Source organism: Monodelphis domestica, chromosome 7, assembly GCF_027887165.1.
Source record: "Monodelphis domestica isolate mMonDom1 chromosome 7, mMonDom1.pri, whole genome shotgun sequence".
Classification (NCBI taxonomy): Eukaryota; Metazoa; Chordata; class Mammalia; order Didelphimorphia; family Didelphidae; genus Monodelphis; species Monodelphis domestica.
Genome location: NC_077233.1, coordinates 81270884 through 81295790, shown reverse-complemented (window position 1 = coordinate 81295790; position 24907 = coordinate 81270884). Strand labels below are relative to the sequence as shown.

Genomic DNA, 24907 nt, shown 5'->3' with positions numbered 1-24907 from the left:
GCAAGCAGAAATCATGGTCAAGATTTATAACAGATATTTAATTTTTTCCTTATTTTGGAAGACCTGATCTAGGAGAATATCATACCATTCTAAATTTTATAGTATATAAATATACTATGATGATCACTATTACTAATGCTACTAGCTAAACTTTGAAGAGTGCTTTAAGGTTTGCAAAATGCTTTTGATAAATTAGCTTATTTTACCCACACAACAATCCCAGAAGGGAAATGCTATTACTTTTCAGGTGAGGAAATGGGCTGAGAGAGATCAAGTAATTTGCCAAGGTGACAGAACTAGTATCTGATTGATGCATGATTTGAATTCAAGCATTACTGACCCTACATCCAATAAATAGTCTGTCCACTACAAATTTTTATTATATTATGATTAAAAATCAAATTCTTATTGTTGAACTCATAGCATTTTATACAACTGCAAAGTACCACATAAATGTGAGATAGCATAGATATTTTAAGGGGCCAGGAGGATTTGCCTCAGTTTTCTCATCTGTAAAATGAAGGTAATTCCTTTATAGTGTTGTTGTGAGGATAAGAAAATATTTGAAATGTGTTTTGCAAACTTAAATCACTATTAAAATGCTAGCGAATAGTATCATCATTATAATTATTACTCTTCTCTTTCAAAGTCACTTATTTTTTTCTGCTCCTAAATTCAACACACTCCATCTATTCTACCACCTATCATGTTCTCTCAAAAAGTCAGAATAAACTATGATTCAAGCCAATTTTCTAAGTTGCAAGAAGGGTGAGAATCCAGAGCCAAAATATGCTAAGGAACAGATGTATTGGCTAAATGTTCCCTCAAGTGAGAGGCACTTAAAAAATCTTGAATTTTGCCTGAGCTATTGTTCCCTCTTTGCCTAAAACACAATAATCCTGCCTATCTCTGTTAACTCAGCATGAAAGTGATTGGGGTTTCTTCAAGAATTTTCTAGCAGTGCTGGACATTCTGGTAGCTAAGCTGGAGGGCCTGAACATAGATCTAGTTACTTTTCAACACTAGTTTGAGGTCAAAGAAACTCTTCTACAGAGAATAGGCCACCATCGAACAAGTGTTTTAGGCCAGAGCAATCCAAGAAGACCAAAATAAAGGTGTGAAGTTGCTGGGATCTGTGTGGTTGAAGAAAACACTCACAACCAAAGAAATCATAGGTCTTTGAAGTATTGTCATAATAGATTTAAGCTTAAAAACAATTAAAAACAAAAAAAAAATTAAGAGCAAATAAGTTTAAAAACCAACTTGTTTCTGCCTCCAATAAATATGCTGAATTTTAATGATCTATAAAAGGCATAAATGACTTAAGAATGAAGACTTAAAGACTCTTAGAGAATATATATTTTAAGAAAATGATCCTGCTCACTATCGTTAGAAATATTATTATGCGGAGCAGCATATGATAGTAACATACTAACTTCCCACATCCCTTCCAACATTTCTCATTTTCCTTTTCTTTCATACTAGTCAATCTGATATGTGTGAGGTAGTAGTATAGAGTTGTTTTAATTTGCATTTCTCTAATCACAAGTGATTTAGAACTTTTTTTTTCATATAACTAGAGATAGTTTTCATTTCCTTGTCTAAAAATTGCTTGTTCATATCCTTTGACCATTTTTCAATTCTGGAACACTTTATATTCTTAATAATTTAACTCAGAATGCTTGGAAATGATCAAATAAAATATATTAAAAAAAAAATAATTTAACTCAGTTCTCAATATATTTTAAACTTAGATGTGGATCAGCATCAATAAAGCAAGCATTTATTAAGCACTATGTGCCAGGCATTGTACTAAGTGCCTGAGACTTACAATAACACATAAAAAAAAGAAAGATAATTCTGTTATCCATAAAGGTTACATTCTAATAGGGAAAGGCAACACAAATAAGGAAGCTGGAAGAGTAGAGGGTGGGATGGTACCCTCCCAAGGGCATTGGGGGGAAGTCTGAGGGATTAAGAACAGCTAGTCTGGACTCTTAACTCAAAATGGAAATTCAGAGAGGAACTCATCAATTGGAGAATTCAAAGGACATGGGTACAAATCCTACCTCTCATGAATGCTATCTAACTGACCTGAGCAAATCATTGGACTCAGTTTCTTCATCTAAAAAATGTCAAATTAGATGGTCTTCAAGACTGTTCCTCCTCCAAGATTCTCAGAATATTATGCCACTGCAGAAAGGGCTCAGACTGCACAGCTGCTTCTCTATACATATAAGATCAGAGCTCTAGTATCCTACCTAGACAGGGAGTGGTATTTCTCTGTCACTTTTACAAAGCCTTTCAGATGAGCAAAACCTTCACTAAACATAATAGAAGAATTAAAAGTAGCATTTGGAAGAGCTCAACATGCCATCCTTTAAAAGAAAAAGAAAAAAAAACCAAGGCTCACCCATTCCCCACACTAAATTTGATACATTCAAAAGTATTTGGATCCCCTTCAAAGCACTGGTTTTCTCATCATCTCCAATGTCTCTGAACATGTTCCAGAACTTGTAATCAGATGTTTGGCTACCTCACTTTTCATGCTATCTGAGCCTTTATTCTGTTCATACCATTTTTGCCTTGTTATATGAAAAATTATGCAAAATGAGTCTTGAAAATAATTGAATTTGACTATCTGATCCTTTCACCTAATTCAGTTGCTTCATTATGCCTTGGAGTTGATTCTAGTTCTTAAAAGTTATCCAATGCCCTACAAAGCTAAGAAAGCCTTGGGTTATTTTTTATTATTTATTTATTACCAGTGAAATGAATAAAGGAATAAATTATAAATAATAGAAGAGTATAATCTGCATCAATGATGGGAGTATCCACTCATGATCAAAAGATCTTGGATTCTGAAATAATCAATGTCAGTCAATTAAAATTTCTTAAGTTCCTAATAAGTGCTGGAGTGTGCTAGAAAGGGCTGTTCCCTTCCCATTACCCACTGGCAACTGAGAACATTTCTCACAAGACCTGCCCATCTGTCCAGTGGCCCAATGGAAAGACTTTTTCCCTCCCCTCTCTAGGATAGGGTGGGGGAGAGGGCACAGGGTGCTCACATGGCATGAGGGTTGCAGTTTAGGTACTTTGTCTCTAAAAGGTTTGCCATCACTGCTCAAGGCTAAGCACTCAGGTAAATGCAAAAGGGATGAGGCTATCATGCAGTTTTGGTTTGTACCAGTAATTTCAGAGTCACATTTTCCATTCATATTCATTCCTGCAGGTATATGCTTTCTTGTAGATGACTCTTTTTGGCTCTGTTCTTCCTCTTAAACGTAAGAACCATTTTACTCAAAGGGGAAAAAAGTCTATTAAGTGACCATGTTCTCTCCAAACTTCTTTAAATATGTGAGGTGAAGGGAAGAAAATTTTAGCATATGACAAGAGTCAGGAGAAGGAAAAAGACCAAGGTTCAAACTTGCCCATCATAGGCAAGTTATTTAATCAGGCAACTTCCTAGATTTGCCTTTTTTAAAATCTCAGAATAAGTGAATTATAATCACATAGCAATGTAGTGAAAATTAATATTGCTCAACTATTTCTCTAATAAGAATGCCATCTTATATTTTTATAAGTTTTGCACCTTAAAATGTTCTCATGTCCAATGTCTTTCTTTGATCTTCAAAAGAGTCCTGTGTTGATGGGATTAACCATATTTTACAAAGAGAGAAAATATGGCCCAAAGAGGTCATAACACTGAGAAATTAACAGAGATGAGACTAGAAGCTAGGTTTTGTGATTTTCAGTCAAATGATCTTCCAATTCTGCCACACTGCAAACATTTATGTCATAAATTATGAGCAAATAAAATTGGGAAGGAAATGCTTTCTGTTGTTCATATTATATTTAGGTAAATATAACAAGAAGTGAACTAAGTTTCTCCTGACAAAACTAAAAGAGCATCATACAAAGCATTTCAGTAAAACATGACTAAAACAACTTACCATGTTGGCTGGAATTCCTGCTTATGCTGTCTCCTTTCTCGAGAAATCTATGGTTCACCCGAAGTCCTCCTCCCACTTTGCTGTCAGGGGATGCAGATCCATTTGTTTGATTGGCCATGGTATTCATATGAGTTGGGATGGGCTCAAACGTTGGGTCCAGTTCCAAGATCAGCCTATTCAGCTGTTCAATGGATTGATCAATATCCAGAGTTGGAGATCCAGGTAAAATTCCAGCATTCAATCCCATGTCAATCCCATTTATCTCTTTCTCTGTTGTTAACCTAGTTTTGAAATTTTCTTGGTAAGAATGCTGGGATACTTCATTGGGATTAGGTATACTGCCTAAACCCCTCTGCACAGCATCCCTGCTGCTGGACCCTCTTGTGGGAGTTAGTGGGACCCTGGTTTGGGCTGGAACATAGTTTGCATTCTCTGAAGAGTTGTGAATAGCAAACCTCCCCTCACTATCTGTTGAATAGCTGTACTGATGTGCTGCAACTAATTGTTGCTGGCGCACCCATGTCTGAGTAGAATAGGTGCCCTGTCCATAAGTTGGTGTCTGAGCTGATACAGTAGGGTTCCTCAAGAGCTGCTGCACCTGCTTGGGCTCACCATTTCCAAATGATCGCTCATACAGAGGATCTACACTAATGCCTAGGTCAGGGGCAAGGGCAATATGGTGGTCTTCCCCAGTGTTGCTCCCAAATCCATCTGATAAGAGAGAATTTTGACTACTTTTGTGACAGGTAAAGTTTCCGAGATGACTGGAGTGTTGACCTTCTGAAGAGGATAAAGTCCCAATGCTGTCCACACTATGTAAGTCATGGTTGGGCATCTCATCATCTAGGATGTCTGTCTCTCTGTCTTTCAGCTTGGAGTCTCCATTCACATGAACCTGGGCTGGTACTACGTGACGAGTCCCACTGTACTTATTTCGAGCATCAGTCATATCCTTTGGGGAGCTTACAGGGTCTTCTAATCCAAACCCACTGAGGAGCTGGTCCAGTTCTGCCTTTTCTTGTGGGCTCAATCCCCTTTTGGAGCCTGGAGCTGAGCGCTCTTCAGTCTTGTCTGTCCTTACCGAGGCAGTGGAGTGGCCTGAATCACTGCTCACAGATAAGGTGTGGTCACTGTGATCAGGGCTATTGGTCACTGGAACAACCTGAGTCCCACTAGGGATGCTGTTGTCAGATACGCTCTTCTTTCTCACTTTAGCATAAAGGCTGCCATCAATGGGACCTTGGGTATGTAATACTAGATGGGTGGAAAGAAGAAAAAAAAAGATATTGTTAAATAAAAGTTTAAAACATCTCTACAGTTAGAGGTAAACATCTTTACTATTATTAATTATACCCATGACTAATGCATTCAGTAATTCCATCAGCTTAGAGAAGCATCATGCCATGAGAACCACAACCTGGTATTCTTTTATCACCCTAAACTACACCTTTCACTTCATAACAAAGCTCTTGTAAAGGACTGTCACTGTCTCTGCCTCAGTGTCTGTCTGTCTGTCTGTCTGAACTTGAGGAAGACAAACAAAAACATCAGCTCAAAGAATTTGTGGCCATCTCTGCTTTATTTTACCCTGCACCGAATTGCAGCCATACAATAACAAGATTTGAAAACTCATGCTCTCTGGGCACCTGGAATTTGTGAGACGTGATGAACACACATTCTGTAACAGGCTGACCACAGCTTTTGAAATGTTCAGGAGAAACATGCTTTAAGCATGTGTCTCAGGGCTCCCAGTCTGTCAGTGAATGTTGAATGCTTTACCATGGGTCAATGACTATTGGGGTTTCTACGCACCCCACCCCCCTCCTTTGCAAAAGTCTGAAGAAATGTCAGGCACTCCATCAAAGGCAACTGCTCCTAAGCAGCATGTCAGAACACATACCTGTCTGGTTAAGGAGGCATACACAGAAAAAAACAAGTGAATATGAATAGTGCTTCCTTTTTATTTTGGCTTTACTGATGACAGAGAAACCCTATCATGTTACATTGTAGATGTAATAAAAGGAAGTGAGTATCTGGCTCAAGGTGAACAATCATGTAATACCCTCATGTAAATAAAACAGGATAAAACATAAGGGAATGGGGGAGGAGTGTGTGTGTAAATGCATAAGTATGTGTGATGGGGAAAGAGCTAGGGTAATATCATATACAAAAGACATTGAACATATGTCAGTCCTAAAATGTAAACATCTTCATTGAAATGAAGAGTAATTAGCATTCAGAAGGAGTTTACAGGTAGAACTACAATTTGTGGGGGTGGGATGGATTTGGATGGCAAATTTAAAGCATACACTATACGATTACTTGTGTCCACTCTAGATTTTTGTAAAAGGTAACTTGCTAGTATACAGGACTTATTGAGCCATAAACTCTTAAATCCCTAAGCCAACACACAGAGACTCTGTAAAACACTTATAAGAATCAACTATCTTTCACTTTCTCATATGTATATAACTTGACCTTTAAGTACTCATGATCCCTGTCCCCATAATGACCACTTTTCATCTATTTGTGGAATTTCATGTGAAAATGAAGACTCTTTAAGTGATTACTGAAAATAATGGGCAAACTGACCACTGATAGATATCAATGTTATAATAGATCATATTATTGGGAGGGTGTATCTTGACTACCATTATATATATGATCATAAATAATGACATGATGGGAAATATGATTGGAAATAATTATATCTCAGAATTTATAAATAATTTGTCTTGAATTTGTTTTGTCGTTCCAAACAATCATGTATTGAGGTCTTTATTTTTCATGGTTTTTAAAAATTATTAATTGCATAAGAGAGAGCAAGTTAGTGAGAGAGAAAAAGTAATAAAAAAATTTGCCATAAATTAGATGAAATGGATTAGTGCTTTAATGCTATAATTATAAAACCAAGAATGAGTTGGAAAACAGTTCCTCTAAGATATAATTGACATATAGTCCAAGTTGCAAACCAACAATTTCTCACCATAAACAACTGTTCAGAAATTATACTTTAGAGATTAACTAAGTATAAGCAGTGTTTATTTTTTTAAACCCTTACCTTCTGTCTCAGTACTGATTGTAAGACAAAAGAGCAAAAAGGGGTAAAGTGACTTACTTAGGCTTACCTAACTAGGAAGTATCTGAGTCCATATTTGAACCTAGAACCTCCCATCTCTAAGCCTGCCTCTCTATTGGCTCAGCCACCTAACTGCCCTAAATTCTATATATCTGATTTGAGACTGAAAATACTTGCCACACACACACACAGAAAAATAAACATTCACAAGTTGCCAACTTTAGGTCAAGCAGCAGTGTGCTAGAGCTAGAGACACAAAGAAAAAATTATATAGTTCTTAAAAGTCAGATAGTCAACATGAATTTCTTATGCATTGTATAATGTATATAACTACTAACAGTATATCATTAATTGTACTAAATACTGAACTAATGGCAAAAAATAAGTAAGTCCTTGCCCTTGAGAAGTTCACATTCCAATGTGGAAGAAAATATGCAAAATCTATATAAGTACATATATCATATGTATTTTATATACACACATAAATATAACATAAACACATATAATGTAAATGGGAAAAATCTATGTACATTTTTTATATTTCCAAATATAGTTCTACTTAAAAACAAAAAATAACCATTATTCAGTCAAACAAGGAATGGATGAACACATATCTAGAAGGCACCTGTACTCATTATGAAATGAGGTGGTGGAGATAGAAAGACAAAGCTGACATAGCATCAACCCCAAAGGAGATGGCATTCTTTTTGGGTGGAATTATCAAGGTAATTTGGGAGGAAAACACTTGAAGCTGGGGATCAAGGTAGATCTTGTGCAAGAGGGGAAGCTTGACCTGAAGGAAATAATGGAAAGGAAAATAAAGGATATAAAATATTCTCAGCTATAGAAATGAAGAAATGCATTCCACAAATGGGGGTCATGTAAAAGGAAAAGATAGGAAATGGAGTGCCTATTGTAAGGAACAGAAAGAAGTCCAGTTTGGCTGGATCAAAGAGTGTGTAAAATTAAGTGTGTAATAAGGCTAGAAAATAAGTTGAATCTAGTTTGGGAAGGGCTTTATATGCTAAACTTTTATCATAGAGGTAATAGGGTGTGTTATTGAGCAAGGGAGTGACAGAGTTAGTTAGACCTGCCCTTTAGAAATATTACTATGGCAGCTATGTGGAGGATGGATTAGAGAGGAAAAGAAGAGACTCAAGGCAGCAAGACCAATCAAAAGGCAATAGCAATCAGGCAGAGAAGAGGTGATGATGGTGATGATTGTGTGAATGAATGGAAAGGGATGAATGAGAAAGGTGTTTGGAGAAGCAAAAAAATTTACAAGACAGCACTGACTGGCCATGGGAAATGGAGAGAGCAGAGCCAAGAAAATGTTTGAATTTGTCCTATTCTCCTTTCCCATCTCAATCCAACAATAGCATATTAAAAATTAGTCCTTCCCAAAGGACAATTGTGGGAGTAAAAACACCGAAGAAAAGCAAGTGTTGGACTACAGGGGTTGAGGGGACATGAATGAGGAGAGAATCTAAATGAATATCCTAATACAAATACCAACAACACAGAAATGGGTTTGAATCAAGGACATATGGGATACCCAGTGGAATCATGCGTCGGCTAGGGGAGGGATGGTGGGAGGGGGGGAGGAAAAGAAAATGATCTTTGTTTCTAAGGAATAATGTTTGAAAATGACCAAATAAAATAATGTTTAAATTGGAAAAAAAAGAATTATTAGAGAAAAATATAAATGTTTCTTGGGAAAAGTCTACAAAATGAGACTCCTGACTGTCCAGCATTATTTCTTTTTTTTTTTAATTTTAAACATTATTTTATTTGGTCATTTCCAAACATTATTCACTGGAAACAAAGATCATTTTCTTTTCCTCCCCGCCCCCCCTCCCACCACCTTTCCCTCTCCCATAGCTGACGCATGATTCCACTGGTTATTACATGTATTCTTGACTCGAACCCATTTCCCTGTTGTTGGTATTTGCATTAGAGTGTTCATTTAGAGTCTCTCCTCAGTCATATCCCCTCAACCCCTGTAGTCAAGCAGTTGCTTTTCATCGGTGTTTTTACTCCCACAGTTTATCCTCTGCTTGTGGATAGTATTTTTTAGATCCCTGCAGATTGTTCAGGGACATTGCATTGCCACTAATGGAGAAGTCCATCACCTTCGATTGTACCACAATGTATTAGTCTCTGTGTACAATGTTTTCCTGGTTCTGCTCCTTTCGCTCTGCATCACTTCCTGGAGGTTGTTCCAGTCTCCATGGAATTCCTCTACTTTATTATTCCTTTTAGCACAATAGTATTCCATCACCAACATATACCACAATTTGTTCAGCCATTCCCCAATTGATGGGCATCCCCTTGTTTTCCAATTTTTGGCCACCACAAAGAGCACAGCTATGAATATTCTTGTACAAGTCTTTTTCCTTATTATCTCTTTGGGGTACAAACCCAGCAGTGCTATAGCTGGATCAAAGGGCAGACAGTCTTTTATCACCCTTTGGGCATAGTTCCAAATTGCCCTCCAGAATGGCTGGATCAATTCACAACTCCACCAGCAATGAATTATTGTCCCTACTTTGCCACATCCCCTCCAGCATTCATTACTTTCCATAGCTGTCATGTTAGCCAATCTGCTAGGTGTGAGGTGATACCTCAGAGTTGTTTTGATTTGCATCTCTCTGATTATAAGAGATGTAGAGCATTTTTTCATGTGCTTATTAATAGTTTTGATTTCTTTGGCTGAGAACTGCCTGTTCATATCCCTTGCCCATTTATCAATTGGTGAATGGCTTGATTTTTTGTACAATTGATTTAGTTCTTTGTAAATTTGAGTAATTAAACCTTTGTCAGAGGTTTTTATGAAGATTGTTTCCCAATTTGTTGCTACCCTTCTGATTTTGGTTACATTGGTTTTGTTTGTACAAAAACTTTTTAATTTGGTGTAATCCAGATTATTTATTTTGCATTTTGTAACTCTTTCTAATTCTTGCTTGGTTTTGAAGTCTTTCCCTTCCCAGAGGTCTGACATGTATGCTATTCTGTGTTCGCCTAATTTTCTTATAGTTTCCTTCTTTATGTTCAAGTCACTCACCCATTTTGAATTTATCTTGGTGTAGGGTGTGAGGTGTTGATCTAAACCTAATCTTTCCCACACTGTCCTCCAATTTTCCCAGCAGTTTTTATGAAATAGTGGATTTTTGTCCCAAAAGCTGGAATCTTTGTGTTTGTCATACACTGTCTTGCTGAGGTCGCTTGCCCACAGTCTATTCCACTGATCCTCCTTTCTGTCTCTTAGCGTCCAGCATTATTTCTATATGTTATTAACATTCTCACAATTTAAATACACAAACTACTGTAGATATCCTCTTCAGAATATATGAAAATATCTGGAAATAAACTGAATTGTTTGCAAAAAAAAATAGTCCTTCCCTCATTTTCTTCTGTTCCAAAACACTCATTTCAGAATGGGAGGAATTCACAGAGTGGGGGCAACTTTGGAATTCAAATGGCCCTTTACTGTCTAAGGTAATTGCCTAGGTTTTGTACAGAGCCACATAACCAACAGTGGAAAGAATTGGACCAACATTTGACTGATTTTTAAAACTGCCATTATGCCACCAATATTAATATTGGGACTGAAAAACAAACTAATTGTTGAAAATAAGCTATCTCTGAAAATATAAACATAATGGGGTACTCAATGAAATTATAAAAGGAGGATTCAGTGAGTTTAGGGAATAAGGAAAACATTGATTTTTGTTTGTTTTCTGCAACTACTGAAAGATTGATCTACTTCAGTAGGTTCTTAGGGCTAGCCAGTGTAACTGCATGGCAGCAACCACCTATTTTCAAAAATGGTTTAAATACTTAAATATTTAAAAGTTCCCTCCTAGGAACTATCATGTAAAGGAGTTATAACTTTGTATTCAATACTTCTACTTTTTCTAGATAACACTTTTCCTTTTAGCTTAATGATATTAGTATAGCTAGAGAGATTATTTTTGGTCACAATAATTTTCAATCCTGCAATTAATAGCACAGGCTAAGTAGATCTTGGAATATTAATACTGCAAATCAAAGTATCACTGAATGTTAGTTGGTCAGGCCTACCAGAGCTTTTTTTCCTATTGGCATAATTGGAAAATTCATGGTCTCCAGATTTCTAAGCAGGTCTTTATCAAAGTAATAATAAATCACATTTCACATTCTATAGCTTACAAAAATCTGGCTCTATGTGGTAAGTAGTCCAGGCATGAATATTTTCATTTTATAGGAATAGAATCCTTGGGCAAGTCTATTAGGCTCTCTAAGCCTCACTTTCTTCTTCTGTAAAATGAGGTAATAAGAGTAAGTTGTGAGTTTCTAATCTTTTTTAGTTCTCCAACACTTGTGTTTTCAAGAAATCCTTCCATATTCTCTATTCAAAAGGAAACAAAATAATGCTAGTTTACCATTAAGATTATCAATAAGAAAAAAGGTAAAAAGATTAATTAATTCCCCGATTTTCTGCCTTGACAAGCTTGTCCTATTCCCTGAGGTGCACATATTACAAAATTGGAAACCCCTTTACTAAATAATCTCTAAGGTTCCTTCCAGCACTTAATTCTGTGATTCTGAGGACAAGAGATCAATTGACTTGCCCATGATCAGGCAAGCATCAAATCTAGGCTTTAAGCTACTATCTTCTAACCAGTAATCTTAACTTCACAATATAACAAATGGGTGGTTCCTTTAATACCTGTGCCAAGAAGGCAGAGATTCTATAACATACTCATAAGGAGTAAAGAAAACTGCATATACCACAAGGAGGTCAAAGGCAAAAAGAAAAGCACAGAGCCAGCCCAAATCATTTAGAGCAATATTAAGTTCTTTCTGTAGTAAACCAAAAAATGGAAGCAAAGTAGATGCCCATCAATTGGAAACTATCTAAAAGGATAAGAATTGGCAGGAGGTGGGGAGGGTCTCATTTTATTAAGCTCCTTTATATATCAAGGCACTTTATACCCCAATGATCCTCACAACAATCCTGTGAAGTAAATATTATAATGATATCCATTTTATAGTTGAGGAAACTGAGGCAGGAAGAGATTAAGTAATTTGCCCAGGGTTATGCAGTTACCATGTTCAAATATGAAATCAGGGTTTCCAGATTCCAGACTCCTGACCCAGAGCTCTATCCACTGTACCACTTAGTGGCCTCTAAACAAACAGTGGCACATGCATATACCTTGTTATCAAAAGCTTCACTGTATCCTAAGGACTATGGGCCTTCTATCTTGCTTACAAGAGAACCATCAACATATTTTGATTTCCTCCAATAGAATGAGAGCTCCTTGAGAGTAATGGCTATTCTAGTTTTCTATTTATATCGCCAGCTCTGAGCACAGGACTTAAATGCTTCATTCATTCAAATCATCAGGTATTACTGTGCTATAGGAAATGCTGAATATGAATTTAGAAAAATGTGAGAAGATTTATAGGGATATAAAACCAAGTAAGCAGAACCAGGAAAGCAAAATACAACTTAACAACAACGTAAGTGTTAAGAACAAAACACAATGTAACTATAATATAAATGGTAAGAACAAAATGCAATGTAATTATAATGTTCAAGCTTGAGCTCTATAGAGAGATATGAAAATATTCCTCCATCTTTTCTTCAAGAGTTTAAGAGATTGTGGGTGAAGAACATTGTATACATTCTCAGATTCAGTGTGGGTTAGTTTTACTAAAATATATCAATATATTTTTTTAGAGAGTGTAATGTGTTGTTTTTTTTTTTAATAGACCAAGGCAGAAAGAACTCTCTGTCTTGTTTAACCCTAAGATCATTTTCCCTTTTTGTGAGTTTCTTTGCTTAATTTCATTCAGGAAAAAAAAAATATCACTAGAAGTTCAAAGATTGGAGGAGCTTAAGAATGGAGAGAACAATGATTAATCAATTAATTCATTCAGTAAACATTTATTTAGGCTTTTGCAAGCTGAGCTAATTAGCATTTCAAAGCATGATGACAACTGGTAACAAGGGACTGACTAAAACTCACTAAGGGAAGTTCAGATCCACAAAATCACCACCTAATCTGATGAGGAAAGAACTCTCACCTTTTCTTTTCTCCCTTCCCTCCTTTTATTCTCTTCACCCTAATTCTTTCCCTTTCATAGGGCATCTTCATCACTCTAACCAAAATTCATTGTATTTTTCAAATAAAGTTTTGTGCTCCCTATCTTTAATTTAAAAAGCAGATGATCTCAATGTTTTATGCTTTCCAAGTACATGGTTCAGTGAATAATGCTGGGCCTGGAGTCAGACAGATCTGAGTTCAAAGCTGACATCAGCCACTTCTTAACTATGTGACCTCTGGCCAAGTCATTTAATGTTTGCCTCAGTTTCTTCATCTGTAAAAAGAGCTAGAGAAGGAGATGGCACCCCACTCCAGTATCTTTGCCAAGAAAACTCCAAATGGGATAAAACACCACTGAAAAAAACTGAATGTTGTATTTTCATATTGAAGTATATATTACTGTATTAATTCTATTGTTCGGTGAGGTGGGAGTAGGGAAAGAGAAAAAGCGACTGAGTTATTGACCCTTGGGAATTACACAGGTCATTGATCCTTGCACTGTTCCTTGAATTACTAAAGAGGAATAGGGCAATATTTCTCCCAACACATGTTCTTTTATAAGTGCCAAACCCACATTAGGGCCTTACCTCAAAAACACCACATATAGTGAACACTGTTCTACTCATCTCATCATGAATATGAGTCACTCTGTGCCGCCCAGTAAACAGACTCTACCAGAGTGAAACTGTTCACATGAGATGGATGGCAATATATGTTTTCAATATGCTATAAGGGAAAAAACTCATGTTTCTTACAACTATACTTTCCAGAGACAGACCTATGTTAGGGCAAGAGAAAAAAAAAGCACATTAAGTAACATCACACACTTGAAGAAAAAAATGGGCATGAAAAGAAAGAAAGAAGTATTACAATATCCATTAGGGAAACATGGCAGAATGGTGTACAAATAAGGTACATGAAATTATAATGAAATGAGATAATATTTGGCAGCATGCACTAAAATGTGAAGTCATGTGTTTTTTTTTTAAAGCCTTCCTTCTAAAATAAAAACTTCTGGAAGTCATTGATCACTTCACATAACACTTAAACTTGTGATGTACAAGCTAGCTAGTTTTCAATTTTTTAAAAAGAAAATTGGAATCATGTTTAAACTGACCACAATATGAAAATAAATTCAATTAAAACTAAATTGCCCTTGAGTATCATTTAAAGGAAAGTACACTGGACATTCTTCCTGAATTGTCTCCCTGCCTGAAATCCTTCCTGACTCCAATTCATCCTCCACAAAGTTAACAAAATGTTTTTCCTAAAGAGAAGATCTGACAACATCAACCACTTCAAACTTTCCTTGACACTTCCCTTTACCCTATACCCACATATCATCTAGAAAGTCCTTGTTACCTCCAGGATCATATGTAAACTCCACTACAAGTTACAAGTCAATCACAACCTAGCCCCCGCCAATCTTAACAATAACTCCTTCCTAGATAGCCTTCCATCCTGCCAGGGTCCTCCTCACTGTTCTTCATATTTGACATGGAACCAACGTCCCCTCCTCGAACTATCTCTCATGCCTAGAACGCATTCTTCCTCACCACTACCACCTCTAGGAATCCCCTTTATTAACTGAGATGATACCAGGTGTTTAGAGTCATAAATCTTCCTTTAAGATTCAGCTCAAGGGCTTAATGAAAAAGGACCTTCAGTTAAGGTACTTGTGTTGTTTCATATGTCATTTTTGTGTGCATATACATCAATGTGTATGTAGGAATGTATGTATGCTCATGCTATTTCCCTGATGAGAAGGTAAGCTACTTAAAGGAAGGTACTCCTTGACCTATTTTTGTACTCTAGTGCTATATCCCATAGTATGTAACACAAAGCAGGCCCTTAAATGATTGTAATTAAGAGTGAAGAGACCTGAAATGGAGTCCCAGCTCTGTCACCAGATAGATAAATAAATCCTGAAGTCATCATTTAACCTCTGTATGATGCTCTAGTACCTCATTTCCTAAATCGTGTAGTAAGATTTGTTTTATCTTGTTCACAGGTAAAATGAGTAAGTATCAAATTAAATAATGTATGTATAAACACTTTCTAAAGTATAAAGCACACACAAATGGATAGCTTTGAGGAGTCAATTCCACTAGGTCTCAGTTTCCCTGTGTACAATGCCAAAGAGTTAAATTAGATAATCTCTAATAACATTTCCATTTTTAACCTTCTATGGGTTTAAACTTGATCCCAAAAGAAAGTTATGAGAAGGACCCTCATGCTGCACTCTGCAAAAGTTGGGAGTAAGGAATGGAATCCTGTATAAAATGTCAGACTTTTTCAAACACTCTTAATTTACTGAGCTGTTTTCTTCTCTTTTTCATTCTCATAAGGAAATGCTTTCTGAGGAAGGAAAGGGGAAGTATACGTTGGGAAATGTATAGTATATAAAAACAAGGATAATAAAAATGCACTTTAAAACTTTCTGTGTGCCGGTGATTATACTATTATATAGGGCACAATCTTGTTGCGACAGCTACATTACAACCTCTCTGATTCTCAGGCTGATGAGAAGAAATGTGAGATCATGGAAGGAACGTGAGACTTGAATACAAAAGACACGAGACCAAGTCCTGTCTCTGACATAAACTTCTCTGTGACCTAAGGTAAGTTACTTAATTTGTATTAATTTAACATTTTTTCATCTGTAAATGGAGAGAACAATACTTGTTCTGCCTATATCAAACAGATGAGATGAATATAGCCCTATGATAATGTAAATCATAATGTCAATACAAATGTGAGTTGCAGTTTGGATGATCTGTCTACACAATTAGTTCCCTTTTATCCCCATTGCCCAAACTCTGCAAGCCTCATGCTCACTTCCATGACAGAGGGGTACAATATTTAGTCAAACATGAAAGAAGTCACACTGTCTGAATGGAACCCTCAACCAAACTCTCAAGTTCTAATGGCATTTCCAAAGAATTTATGATCCACTCACTCTTTTGATATATTTATGAGCTAATCTGACCTAATCTCCTTCTGACCTTGCAGATCATACCCATGAGCTCAGCTCCCTCCTGGGAAACAGGGAAAGAAGGTAAACCTTCCTGAGCACATTGTTTTTGTTTTTGTTTTCCCTCAGCTTTAATGATATCTTTTTTTTTTTGTCTTGTTCAACTGAGAAGCTGTCTTCTACACCAGACAGAGGCAATCAGGGAAAGACAGGGGCCACTGAGTGTCATAGACAACATTAGTCTTAGGTTAATGTAGTGGTACCAGTCAACTGAGGTTTCCCTAAATCTTCATATTCTCTGTCACATCATGTCTAAAAATTTGGAGCAAGTCTAGCATCTCATGAATAGGAAAGTCATGAATGTCCTCTTCTACTGGCAGCAGTAGCCACTATAGTCACCTTGAAAGAGGCAGCATTACAAAAAATACAGAATCATACATTCAAAAGCATTTGTGAGATTTTGCTCAAACCTAGATAGAAGAATTGATAAAAGACATAAAAAGGCTGATATTATAGCTGATAGCAGAATTTAAGAAAACACTGAGTGCCTACTACATGCAATAATAGCCAATGAATTTATGTTCTCTATATATTTTATTTCAGTTCTTCCTCAAAACAACCTTCTGGGGCTTATTATCCTCATTTAACAAATGATGAAATTAGGGCTCAAAGCATTTAAGATATCTAGATGCCCATAGTCACACATCTATTGCCAGAGGCAGGATCAAAACTTATGTCTCTCAATTCCATGTCCTGTCAAGGCTGGCTCCCTGAAAGGAAATGCTTGTTGAGCTGGACTGAATAAGGTCTCCTTTATTCATCAGATGAAAATTCAAAACCTAACTTTTTGAAGCTAAGGTCTGGCCCAAAGGTACAGAAATGTTTGGTTCCCCCCTACCCCATAGATTTTTTTAAAGCTCATATGAGTACCCAAACAACAAATCCTGGTTCTGAAATATGGCCTATGGCATTAGAAGAAGATTGTCCTCAACCACAATACTTTCTTCATGTTCCAACAGATTTGTGAATTTTCAGACTAAATCACAACTCCCTAAATCCCTCTCTCCTCTCCTGGCATTACTAGTAAATTGCTCTCTCTCTCTACAAAATCACAGGTATGGATAAAAGAAATGTTTATGGAGCAAATGAAACCCTTAGCTAATAGGATAAGCAGATTTATGAAAAATGACATTTCCCTGCTTCTGAATAATTAAAGATTCACTTAATTAGTGCAAGATTATTTTTCATTCCATAGACAACCAAAGCTGTAGAATTATATACCCAATTTTAACTTTAGAAAATCTCTTTGACCTACAAAATTCAGAGACACTACAACTTAAATATATTACAGACTGAGATCAAATAAACCCCTTTCTCTTTCTTTTTACTAAAACCAGAAGATGATGATAAACTGCTAAGAATCCCATGGGCTTGAAAACTTTGGCATTTTGCCTCACTATAACTTAACCACTTGAACTGTGCATTTTCTTATGAGACGTTCCTGAAATAACTCAGCCTGAAGACAGCGTCTTTCTTAATAGTTCAGTCTTAACACTTAAAGAAAAAAGCAATTTTCACAGAATTCAAAACAGGTAATAATACAGTCATACTTTACACAGATCGAAGAGACAGATCCCAAATGAGCTAACAAAGGGGAGTCCTGGCCAGCTCCACTTAGATCTGTTGCACCTTGCTAAGAGCACAGTGCCAAGTTGGCCTAGGAAAAATATCTCACTTCTGTGCAAAGCTCAGCTCTGTGCTCATTTTTTCCAAGGAAGCAGCAGGCTGTAAAACTGCTGGAGAAACACATACTAGCTATCCAAAAAAAAAATGTAGCCAAGTGAGTATGAGATGCAAGCTGTAGAATCCTCAAATGGGTTAGAAGCCACCTTCTCTGGACAAAGGAAACAGTTGACTTACACACCATCCCCCTATCCACCCACCCACAAACTTAGAGATATTGTAATGTGTCCTTAATCTGGTGCCAAGAGTCCAAGTGTTACCAACAGTTTACAATATAAGCATTAGGAAGGCTGTTGAAAAGAAAGCCTGAATTCATAGGGTGGGTCAGTCTGTGTGCTTTTACAGATATGACCAATGAGCAAAGAATAACTAATATAAAAAGTTAAGGCTCAATAATTAATAAAGGCAGTTCATTTGTCCTCCAGGACTTGATATACTGGCACCTCCCCTAGTTGAACCCTAAATATCTGAAGGCTGAGTTACACGTTTCTATATTTTTAAGGCATTTCTCCTTGCATCTTCTCACACTTCTGCCTTATCTGAAGTTATCCCCTCTCTAGCCACTCAACAACATGAAAACACATTTATACTTTGGAGCTTTTATTTTTATTTTTCTCTGTGTTTTACTTGTTTTATCACACAAAACATGTTTCCACATTATTCATTTTGGCAAGTGAATAATCTTATAAAAGCAGAACCTTAAAATGTATACCCAAAGGAACAAGTGATAAATCATATTTTGTGAAAACACATTGAAACTCAAGCTAGCTAGAAGAACCACCTAGTCACAATCTATCCAGAAAGATGGACCCAGGTCACCCATATGGAAACAGCCCTCTTGAACATCTATCTGGGATGCCACAGGAGCAGGTAGCCCAGGATCAGTGCTCTGCCTTACAAACCAATATTCCTTCCCTCGGGCAAACTCAGATAAGTCCAGGGCCACATTCTTTCTGGCCAAGTTAAGACTTCTTTCCCCTGATGACTTCTCACCCCTTTCCCCCTTCTCTTCTCTCCGCTGAGCACAAACTACATCTGTACCTCTTTAGGCTGGCTCACAGGCACAGTTCACAGACACTGCTTGGCTCCCTTTTAAGCTTAGAGCAACAAAGAAGGAGCATCCACCCACCTACCCACCCACCCGGGGCTGCCAGCTTACCTCCTTTCTGAAACCCACCCGGGCTGTTTCCGGCTCCGACTAGTCAGGCAGATATTCCTGGAGGACAGCTTGAAACCAGAAGTGAAGGCACAAGTATGGGGAAAGCTCCCCCAGCGCACAGAGGGCACACATAAGGAGGCTTTCTTTCCCTCCTCTTGCAATTGCTGAAGGTAACTGATCTTATTGGATAAGCATGAGAGTTTGATTCAGCCAAAAAAGGGGGATGAAATGTAAACACGAGGGTGGAGCTACGGAGCAATCAGGTTTAGTGAAATTTGAACTCCTGAAACTAAGGAGGAGGAGAAATGTGCTCTTGGGAAAGGTAGCTCAGCCAAAGCGTTTCCATGTACTTCCATCTCTTTCCTTGTGTCCCCTTAAAAGAAAAGCCTCCGGATTAGAACCAGGGGAACCATTTTCTGGATTAGTCTGAGACATTTGTCACCCTCCCTCACACTGCACCCCCCCCCCAAAATAAACAGCTCTTCAATATCTATAGAAAAACCTGGAGTAAGCATCCAGTATTTACAGTCCCACCTCTGCCATTTACAGTGTACCCTGGTGTAAATCACTTACACTCTCTGGGTCACATTTGTAAAATGAGGGGATTGATCTAGTTCTGAAGGTCCCCTCCTATTCCAAATCTTGTTATTTGCCTTACAAATATCTTAACTCCAAACCTCAGCCCAGTCACTTACATCTCTCTCAGGTCTTGGTATAAATTTGTATCAGTGATTTTATGCAACACTTTAGAAGTGGTTTATACTGCCTAGACTCCAAGTCCCCCTTCAGTGAATCCTATTCATGTCTGGCTGGAATACACTGGAATTAGGTGGGGTCTACAAAGAATCACCTCAGCCTACTACAAATCTTTATTTCTCAGGCTTCAGCTGCATTTTGCTTCTGCCAGAGTCCAGACTTCTCTTTACTCTTAAATGAACCCAACTGCTTGACAAACAATCAAAGTACATTATAATACCAACAAGTCCCGCCCAAAATGACCTGACCATTTCACCAGGGCCTCTATTGTTTCAAAATCTGTCACCACTTCACCCCTTCTCCCAGGGAGAAGGTGCACAGCTCTTTCTATGCCAGGAGAGAGCAATACATATGTTTAACTTAAAAAAAAAAGTCAACTTTAAGAGACCAGTTACCCACAAGTTAATGCAGAGTATAAACAACAGCAATTCTCTCCTAACTAGGACTTGATGAATGGTAAAATGTATGCATATTTTATTGTGGATCAGAGTGGATTAGATGAACCTCAAAGGCCCCTTCCAGTTTGGTCTTTGATCCTTTCTTTGTCCAAGTTTCTGAAATGATTAGTGCTTGAGAAATGCTATTAATTTAATAAACATCTAATACCTTGGCAAAGGAGTCCAAAATTATTACTTTTTCTCTGAAGATCACAATATCAGTATAAAAGAAATTGCAATGGTTTTGTACACAATGTTTCTCTCTCAAAAGAATAACATAAAGTACATAAGTTTAAGGTACCGAAATGAGAAATGTAGAGAGAGAGAGAGACAGATAGGAGAGATAGAGGGAGAGAGAGAGAGGGAGAGGGAGAGGGAGAGAGAGAGAGAGAGAGAGAGAGAGAGAGAGAGAGAGAGAGAGAGAGAGAGAGAGAGAGAGAGAGAGAGAGAGAGAGAGAGAGAGAGAGAGAGAGAGAGAGAGAGAGAGAGAGAGAGAGAGAGAGAGAGAGAGAGAGAGAGAGAGAGAGAGAGAGAGAGAGAGAGAGAGAGAGAGAGAGAGATATCTCAGGGAAGCTAATTCTAGCCAAACTGTCCCAAACGACCCATATCTCCAATGATCAGGAATGTTCTACCTCTCTCATCTTTTATCTCTTGAATACTTAACTTTCTTCAAGGATTAACTAAAATCTTGCCTCTTATAACAGGCCTTTCTTGACTAACTCAATGATTAGTGCTCACAAAAATTGCTTTGAAGTTATAGTTTATATACTTAATTATTCCCATGCTATATTATAAGCACCTAGAATGAAGGAAAAGTTTTCTTTATTGTTCTACCTCCACAACCTATCAAAGAACTGGGTCTATGATATGCATTAATAAAGGTGTGTAAAATCAAATGGGAGTCTGGGTGTCAATTACAGATTCAGGCTCAATTTTGGGGATTTGTAACCAAAGACTTAGAATTAGAACTTTTTGACTAATATTTGAATTTACACATCAAAAACTTAGAATTCACATAATAAGAATGAAAACTTAAATATGTTCAATCATTTTGTCTTTTATCCTCTCTTAATTTAGTGGGGATAGGGCATTGAAATCAAAATTAATGGGCTATGAGTTGAAGAACAATATATCCTTTTGATCTTGCCATATTTTCTTTATGATTTAGAATTAATTTACTTCATTTTGTCAATACCATACATAAATAAGATGACATAAAGTTTTAGTGTGTGCATGAGCATGGGTATATGAATTTGTGTGTGTAGTTAGAGTGGTACCAAATTGGTGACTGGGTATATATTCTCATCTTTTAGTCTTCTAGTTTTTTATGTGATTGATATTAAGTAGTAATGAACATAACACTGTCCTTGACCAAATATTATTTTCCCCAAGTGAATTTAGACCCAGTGCAGGCTGTTTATTCTATGAGCATTGACATACAAAAATAACTTGCTATTTGAGCATCCTCAGAAGTTCCGCCAGTAGGGAGCTGTGTGGTTCTAAGTGTTTGTAAAGTCTCAAAACCTTTAACTCTAAACAGTTGTACTTTTGTGAATGGAATTTTACTGCCTACATCAAAGCATGGATAAAGGTCAGTATTTAATGCATCAATTAAAAGTAAAACACACATATTATACAACAAAACCCAGCTTATTTCCTATAAGAAATTTCCAGAGCAGAAAGTAGGGCCCCCTGGTGGGGCACCATGAAAACAAGATGTTTCCAAAAGGAAAAGGAAACAGGACAGACATATATTCTGCAGCTAATGGGTTATAGAATTTATAAACAGCAATATAGAAATGAGAATATCATTAGAGCAAGAACTATAGAGAGATTTATGGGAAGGATGGAGAGGCTGAAATGTGGGGAAGGAGAAAGAGGAAAAGAGAGGCATATACAAGTGTGAGGGAGACAGAATGGTCTGAAGACAGATAGGATGGGAGGATCATAGATAACAGAATCATGGACTTCTATCTAGAAGGGAACTTAGAGGTTCTCTAATTCAACAATCCCTCACTGTACAGAAAAGTAAACTGATTTACTCCAAATCTGCTAAATACATGGCATAATCAGTACTTGGGACTGTTGTGATATTAGGAAAAAATAAACAAGGATGAAAAATTTGGTGAAGAAATAGATATAACACAATTCTAAAAGTCTCTCAGATCCAGTGAAGTACAGTAGAAAGAATATTAAAAGTGGATTCAGGAAATTTGGGATCTAGACTCAATCCTACTACTACTAACCAACTAACTAATCTCTACAGGTTCAATTTTCTTTTTTCATAAAACAATGGATTGAAACTCAATTTGGGATTCTTAATTTGGAGTCCAGGAATTTGATTTTAAAATATTGTGATATCTTTTTAATATAATTATTGCCTTTTCTAATAAAGTGTATTTTACTTTGTGCATTTGAAACATGAATCTGAAAAAGGGTCCAAAGGCCTCACCACATTGTCAAAGGGCTCCAGGACACATATAAAAATGGTTAAGAACTTACCCTTGGAGCAGATGATTTCTAAGCCTGTTCCCCCATTTTAAATGTATTCCTCAGTTTCTTCATATATATAATCAGAATAATAAGAGCACCTGGTTATAAGGATCCAGTGAGATGCACAACACATTGCAAACATTATTTAAATCATAATAGTTGTGTGTTTTTGTTGTTATGCTCCTTATGACTAAGGACCGATTCCTAGCCCATGGTAGAAGTAATAAATAATTAGTTGAGGGGTAACCAAGTGGTTCAGTGGATAAAAAGCCAGGCCTGGAGATGGGAGGTTCGGGGTTCAAATCCAGCTGCAGGCATTTCCTAACTGTATAACTCTGGGTAAATCATTTAACCCTTATTGCCCGGCAGTTACTGTTCATCTGCCTTGGAACTGATAATTAGTATCAATGCTAAGACAGAATGTAGGAGTTTAAAAAGATACTTGCTTGATTGCTAACTCTAATTTTCTATAAATCTAATAAAATTAGGAACAAATAACCTAAAGTCACAGAATTTCAGAACTAGAAGGGACTTCCGTGATCATCTAACCCAATGACTTCATATTATAGATAGAAAACAATGACACACAGACACCCCCAAGAGACAACATGACTTGTCCAAGGAAATAGAGTAATGTAGTGGCTAACACAGAACTAAATGTTTGTTTATTTTTACACTAATGATTCAGAATCCAAATCTCCTGACTACTATTCTGATGTAATTCCCAATAAATTCCAGGGCTCCTACCCTTACATAAGAATCATAGAAGCTCAGAGTTGAAAGGGACTATAGAGGTTATCTAGGTCAGACATACCCAACATTAGTGTAGCCTAAAACAGATTAAAATGCAATTGTGAAATATTTGACAAAATAAAGAAAAATACAATAGAACAAAGATAAAATTAGTCTGTAATTTTCTAAATCGGCATGAGATCTGCTGGGATGTTTTTGTAGTCTAGTAGTTCTCTTTCTCTTTAATTTTTACACTACTGTCCAGCTTCTCTCCAAATATTTCGAATGACAAGGAACTTATTATTTTGCAAAGTAGGCCACTACATCTTTGTAGAACTCTTGCTAAAATATGGGTGGCTAGGTGATACCTTAGATAGAGCACTGGGCTTGGAATCAGGGAGACTACTCAAACATTTACTAGTTGTGTGTCCCAAGTCACTTGATCCTGCTTGCCTCAGTTTTTTTCATGAGCTAGAAAAAGAAATGGCCAGCCACTCTAGTATCTTTGCCAAGAAAATCCTAAAGGGGTCACGACATGATTGAAAAATGCCTGAACAACAATGATAAGGACAAAAACATTGCATAGTGCCTGGCATAAATAATAAATTCCTGTTGAGTGACTGACTACTCTAGCTGCCTCAAGTTCCTTTATTTATGGATAGAATGATGAACTGGGAATAAGGGAAACTGGCTTTGAATCCTTTCTCTGGCATTACCTAGATGTGTGACCTTGGGTAAGTGACAATTTTTCAAGACTTTGTCACTTCATCTTGAAATTAAATACATCAATACCTATGCTATCTAAGTCATAGGGCTGTTGTAAAATCCAAATGACCTAATATAAAGTACTTCATTAGCCTTAAATCCCTATGTATCAAAATTATTTAATTTCCATATATTCAAACATATTTCTAGCAGTATTTTTTGTCATTAAAAGAACTATAAAGAAAGCAGATGCCCATTTGTAGGGAATGGCTAAAGAAATTGTTTTCTGTGAATTTGATAGAAGTGTGTTGGTAAGAAATTGTGTGATAAAAACAGAGAAGCATGCAAAGATCTTTATGAACTTGATGCAGAATGAATTAAGGAAAGACAAGAAAATAATATAGTATGTACAAAAAATAAGGTAAGTAGATAGAGAAACAAGAAAAAAATCAAAGTGGAAGTTGTAAAATTATAAATAAAAGCATGTCTTGAAAGAGGCAATGTAAGAATGAACCCACATTCTTCCCTTTGGAGGTTCACAAGGGTAGTATGCACCACATAATTTCTGTGTACTGATCAGATGTCAGTGTTTTTCTCTTCTTTTTCTTTCTTTAATTTGGAAAGGAGCCTTTCTGAGAAGAGAAGGGATACTTGGGGAAATTATAGCAATAATATAATAAAAGAACCAATAAAACTTATTAAGAAAGAAAAAAGTTTAAATAAAGCAGATTATTAGTAATATTACTTCAAAAATTCATAACTTCAAATTAAAATTCTAATT

At 36.7% G+C, this 24907-nt stretch overlaps 1 protein-coding gene across 12 annotated transcripts in view; it reads right to left on the bottom strand.

The window, feature by feature from the left end:
* The window catches only part of TNS3 (tensin 3), a 481975-nt gene that overhangs the window by 100273 nt on the left and 356795 nt on the right, over positions 1-24907 (bottom strand). For all 12 annotated transcript variants that reach the window (XM_007500437.3, XM_056804865.1, XM_056804871.1 and 9 more), the window contains one exon: positions 3954-5207. In XM_007500437.3, coding sequence (XP_007500499.2) covers positions 3954-5207 — 1254 coding nt within the window. The remainder of the gene's footprint in view (positions 1-3953; positions 5208-24907) is intronic.